Source organism: Ahaetulla prasina, chromosome 1, assembly GCF_028640845.1.
Source record: "Ahaetulla prasina isolate Xishuangbanna chromosome 1, ASM2864084v1, whole genome shotgun sequence".
In the NCBI taxonomy this organism is placed as follows: domain Eukaryota; kingdom Metazoa; phylum Chordata; class Lepidosauria; order Squamata; family Colubridae; genus Ahaetulla; species Ahaetulla prasina.
In genome coordinates, this window is record NC_080539.1 from 66203521 (window position 1) to 66209520 (window position 6000).

General features: G+C 41.5%; 1 protein-coding gene across 1 annotated transcript in view; it reads left to right on the plus strand.

The window, feature by feature from the left end:
- ALK (ALK receptor tyrosine kinase) overlaps positions 1–6000 on the plus strand; it is a 173473-nt gene extending 167473 nt beyond the window's left edge. Inside the window, exons 22-25 of the mRNA XM_058170106.1 lie at positions 2019–2120; positions 2454–2588; positions 4067–4157; positions 5329–6000. Coding sequence (XP_058026089.1) covers positions 2019–2120; positions 2454–2588; positions 4067–4157; positions 5329–6000 — 1000 coding nt within the window. The remainder of the gene's footprint in view (positions 1–2018; positions 2121–2453; positions 2589–4066; positions 4158–5328) is intronic.

The following is a 6000-nucleotide window of genomic DNA, read 5'->3' on the forward strand; positions in this document are numbered from 1 at the left end:
AAAACCCATAGCCCCAATGCAGTTGGAGAATTCCAGCTTCAGGAGGCTGGTTTATAAAGTCATATCACTTATAATACCTGCAAAAAACCCCATGGCTCAAATCAGCCCAAGCTGCAAATGAGATAACCTCATTTCTGCCTATCCTTTGTCAGATGAGGCCAAAACAAGGGCAGTTTTGTCAAAGGATCCCCAAAAGACAAGTGCAAGATGGCAAGAGTCATAATCAGATCTACTGTCCTGTGAAAATAAAGAAAAAATTAAGGAAGGATAGGAGAACCCAGATCCAGGCTAAAGCATTCATGTTAAGGGGACACAGCTTTGGCCAGCCTTGAATGGCACCGTATGTTGGAGTGGGTGAAGCCAGAAAGAAAACTAGATTTGCTTTGATTCTTCTGAATGTAAACTGAATTAAAACCAGGGGTGAAATGCTCCCAATTCGGACTGGATCGGCTGATCCAGTAGCAATGGTGGTGGATGGTTCGGAGAACCAGTAGCAAAAATCCCTCCCCTCCCCCAACCAATGCCCGGTCACCCGCTTCCCTGCTTGCCGCTTCTTTTAAAAAATGCTTTTAAAAGGTTAAAGAAAAGGCTCTGACAATCACAGCTGAGCTGCGCGATCATCAGAGCCTTTATTAATCTTTTAAAAGCATTCTAAATCGGCCGAATAGGCTGTAAAAAAAATGCTTTTAAAAGTAAAAAAAAAGATTGCGCACCACAGCTGATCATCCCCCTAGCCCCGTGCACGCTATTCTGCTTACTCCATGCCAGGAGTGAAATGTTCCCGGTTCGGACCAGATTGCCTGATCTAGTAGCGATGGTGACGGGTGGTTCAGAGAACCGGTAGCAAAAATCCCTGCCCCCACCATGCCCAGCTGAGCCACGCAATCATCAGAGGGTTGTGGTTTTTTTACTTTTAAAAGTATTTTTTCTTCAGCTGAAAAAAATGCTTTTAAAAGTTAAAAAAAAGCCTCTGATGATCATGTGGCTCAGCTAGAATTGTCAGAAGCTTTTAAAACCATTTTTTAAAAGGCCAAAGAGGTTGTAGAAAAAATTCTTTTAAAAGTTTAAAAAAAAAATTTGGCCACACCCACCCAGTCAAATTCCCCCCCACTAAGCCACGCCCACAGAACCGGTAATAACAAATTTTACATTTCACCACTGCCCCATGCCTCCTTTTGGCATGCCCTGCACACACACACCTTGCATTTGGTGCGTGGTGCACACTGCGTTTGCGCATCTACACTGCCCATGCACATTCTACATTTTATAGATTTCTTGGCCAAATTCTAAGAATTGTGTTTTATAGTTTACCTTCAAGAATAAAGATTCCAACCCTCCTTCTCCACTTACTATTCTGTCAAACACCAGGGATATCAGGAGATTAGGGCAGTTCCAATGAGTGTAAAGATTTATTGCAAGCTTAAATTCTTTACAAGAATCTGAGCTACTAACAGTCAAGGGAAATGAGCAAAATTAAGAAAGCAGTCAAGGTGGGCTGGACTTAGATCTCTTTTGGGGGCATGCAGGGACTCCTAACTGATGATTTGACTTCTCCCTGGTTATCTCCTCCATATTCTTGATTAAGGTCTACCTCTACTCCCAAAGTCTCAATTTGCCCTGTGAGAGAAAGCATTGAACCCGCACATGACAGAAATACCCCCCCTGGCCTTCTGAAAGCAGGTACATCCCTGAAATTATCACCTGATCCCACATTGCAATTTATAGTCGCCATTTGGTTCCTCATACTCAAACTGTTGCCGTCGAAGAATGGAACTATTGCTTCAAGCAGATTTAAGGATGTAATTATATGTAACAAATCAATGCCATTTCCATGGTTTAGAAAAGTAAAAGATGGATATTCCCCTTTTTTCTTATAAAAGGGAGAAATTGCCCTATTGTTTCAGAAAGAAAAAAAGTCTCACGGCTGCCATCAGCAGAGCTCTCAGAGCCACCCACTTCAATCAACTGCTGAAGGAGCCAATACTTAACTCTTGTTAATATTCTTGCCTCGACTGCAGAGCCAGCTACTACAGAAAAGGAGGGTGTGCAATGCTGCCTGTCAAATGGATGCCACCTGAAGCCTTCATGGAAGGGATATTTACATCAAAAACAGATACCTGGTAGGCTTGCTCAGAATTTTCTTTCCATTTGGCAAGCCAACAGCTGCTCGGGGGTTTAAAATATCACTGCCTGCTTTTTTTTTTTGTCCGTCAGAAGCCGAAAAGTTCTTTAAGCATGCCTTTTTCTTCTGCCAAATAATGTAGCTTGTCAAACAGGTGTTGCAGTTCCTGACACGCTATAGAAACGAGTAGATCCAAAGCCACCGACAGAGAATAGTTAGAAAGCATGCAACCTGAAGGACTTTGCAAGAATTTTCCTACTTGTTTAGATAATTTTGCTCAGATTTCTGCAAATAAACCTATGATTTTTATTTCTTGCTTTTCTATGTCCAGGTCATTTGGAGTGTTGCTATGGGAAATATTCTCGCTTGGATATATGCCCTATCCCAGCAAAAGTAACCAGGAGGTCCTGGAATTTGTCACAAGTGGAGGAAGGATGGATCCACCCAAAAACTGCCCTGGGCCTGTGTATGAAAACTTTCATGCTCCATAAGCGCATGCCAAAGATTAAATAGCTTTAGTTTCTGATTTTTTTTCCAGCTATGTGTATATATAGTCAGTCAGGCATATGCAGGGCATCTGTCTGATAAAACAAGTAATGTTAAAAGCAAAGGGCTGGGATGTAAAGCAGGGGTCTCCAACCTTGGCAACTTTAAGACTTGTAGACTTCAACTCCCAGACCCTTGATATAGAGAACTCCTTTCCTTGGTACTAAGCAAAAAACTTTCAGACAGCATTGAAAATAAGCTTTTTAGGGAGTTTCTTATTGTCTAGAAATTTGTGGTAATTCTGCATCACTTGAGTTCCCCCAAACATAATATGCTATTTTTTCTCAGAATCAGCATCTGGAATAACAGATTCATTATTCATTAGAACGTAGGACGGCTGTTCTTGCTTGATTCAAGAGAGAAGCCCATTTTTGATGAATAGTCCCAGCCATCATAGTCCATCCTAATCAATAGATACTCTGTATTCGAAGTTCTTTTTCTCTAGTATTAATTAAATGCCTTTTCTCGTAAATGTAGATTGAATTTATTTAATTACAGGTAACTGTGTAGATAGCATAGTATAAATAAGTTCATGCTTCTAAGAAATTGCTAATCAAAGATTCCACATTTCTTTCTTATATAGATAGATGTTAGAGACCTAGTTTGTGTAGTGATTAAGCATCAGTCTAGAAACCAAGAGATCGTGAGTTCTAGTCCAATCTTAGGCACAAAGCTAGGTGGATGATCTTGGCCCATTCCAGTAGTGGGTTCCACTTACCTTCACTACCGGTTCAGAACTGTGAGTGCACATGTGTGCTCGCTTCATTTCTGCGCAGCACTTTTGCACATGTGCAGAACCTTCTGCACATGAGCAGAGCATCTGTGATGATGTCTGGGCAGGTGGGTGGAGCCTTCCACCGCCATCACTACCAGTTCGCTTGAACCAGGGCAAACCAGTAGAAACTACCACTGGCCCATTCACTTTCTAAGAAAATGGCAACAGCAAGCTATTTCTGAAAATCTTGCTAGAAATTGTCAGAGACTAACCCAGGCAATTGCCAGGAGTCAACTGTGACTCAAAGACACACACACAGAGAGAGAGAGAGACACAGAGAGGGAGGGAGGGAGGGAGAGAGAAGGGAGAGAGAGAGAAGGGGGAGAGAGAGAGATGTGTGTTATTTGGGCAATATCCCAAAATATAGCTTAGTCTAGATTAAGCATCTAGTTTTAGCCCAGTTTTAGCCAAGCAATGGCTGAATGCCGTTCTATTGTTATCATTCAAATTGCAGCCATGATGCTAGTTGACAAGGATCAAAAATTCCTTTTTGAATGGTAATATAAAAAATGTCATTGCGATATGTTTCTTCTTATGCTGTGACAAACTGAATGTCCTTTTAGTGCCACTGTTGTTTAGCGCCATTTTCTTGTGCACTTCATTTTCTTCTTCTACTGTTGTAGGTATCGAATAATGACCCAATGCTGGCAACACCAGCCTGAAGACAGGCCAGACTTTGCCATTGTTCTGGAGAGGATTGAATATTGCACCCAGGTAACCATTTCGCTCAGGCTCCATCACCGTGTGTAACATGGTGCAGGAAAAGACAAAAGGGAAACACGCCAAGCCTAGCGAATATAGTATACTGATAATGTCTTTTTCTCAAGTTTCTGGGCTCGCAGCCCTCACTTAGCAAGGCAAGTGGGGAAAGCAAACAATGATTGAAAGAATAGTTCAAGCATCTCACAACCACATAAAAAATAGGCCATCCATATCTAAAAGGGATGGTTAGCTTTGATAGATGCTTACCTATGGCCTTTATTGTCTTTCTTAAATAGACCATATTTGCACAGACCTGTAAGTCTTCAGCACACCTGGAGTTAATTGCATTTGGTTCCCCGCAAACTAGTGTATTGTTTTTTGGCTGCTAGTGCAGGCACAATTTGAAGTCATTGTACTAGAAAAAGGTACATTCTAGGAATATACTCTAGGTTCGCATATACATCATTTTCACACATCCCACATCATTTTCTCTTACATGTTTAATACACCCAAAATGGGTAATGGTTTTTTAAAAAACATAACCCAACATAATTAGAGTAGTTATATCCCCAGGATATGTTTCAAAGACAGTCTTACTTTCTTTTAGATGTAGTTGGTGGTCCTCATGGCGCTGCAGTTCAGAAGTACAGGGAAGAGTCTGTCTCTTAAATATTTCTTCCACCCAATCCTAATACTGTATATCTGAAAAAAGTTGTGTTTTGTTTTAATCAGTTCCTATCGTTTCAATATTCCATTAAATACAATACGCTGTTTAGCGGTGGGGTTGATAAACCACAATGAGATTTCAGAAATTATTTGAAAAAAGTTCTTTGGATCATGCATCTTCTTAAGAGAAGAGCAGACCTTCTCTGCTCTTCTTAAAACAACTTAACTAGTTTCTTGAGCATAAGAAAAAGGTGCTGCTGCCTTAAGGAATCCACTCATAAATGTGACTTCCACACAGAAGACATGGAATCCATACATTTTTTTGCTCATATGAAAGAATAGTTTATCAGTTTTATCTTCTGCCTACAGATTTATTGTGTAATTGTGAATTTTAATATTGTCAGGAAGATGAGGGAGAGAATATCTCTTTTTATGAACAAAAATATATTATTCCACTAGTGTTTTAGTCATAACTAGAAGATAAATACATTGAACTACTGTGTCTCCTTCCCTATAGGATCCTGATGTCATCAATACGGTTCTGCCCGTGGAGTATGGTCCATGCATTGAAGAAGAAGAAAAGGTTCCTGTGCGTCCTGAAGATCCTGAAGCAATTCCTCCTCTGTTAGTGTTGCCGCAGCGAGATAAAAAGGGTGCTGAGCAGCTCCTGCCTTCCCCGTCCTCTCTCCCTTTTGTCATTCCAGCAGGCAAAGCTCTCATGAACGCAGCTGCTGTTGAGCCAATTACCCAGGCCAACATCCAGACTTCCCTAGAAGGGGGACATGTCAACATGGCATACACTCAATCAATTCCTGCAACAGAGCTCCACAAAACCCGGGGATCCAGAAATAAGCCTACCAACCTCTGGAACCCAACATATGGCTCTTGGTTTTCAGAGAAGCCAGTTGTCAAAAAGACTTCTCAGCTGGAAAAAGAGGCAATAGAGCAGGAAGATTCAAGACATGAAGGCAGCTGTACTTTGGGGCCCAGCATAATGGCTGGAAGGCTGCCAAGCTCTTCCCTTCTTCTAGAACCATCTTCACTTACAGCCAGTGTTAAGGAAGTGCCTCTCTTCAGGCTTCGCCATTTTCCTTGTGGCAATGTTAACTATGGATACCAACAGCAAGGCCTTCCCTTGGAAACCTCAGCCCCACCTCTGTGCCAGCAGTTACGAGGACCTTCACCTTAG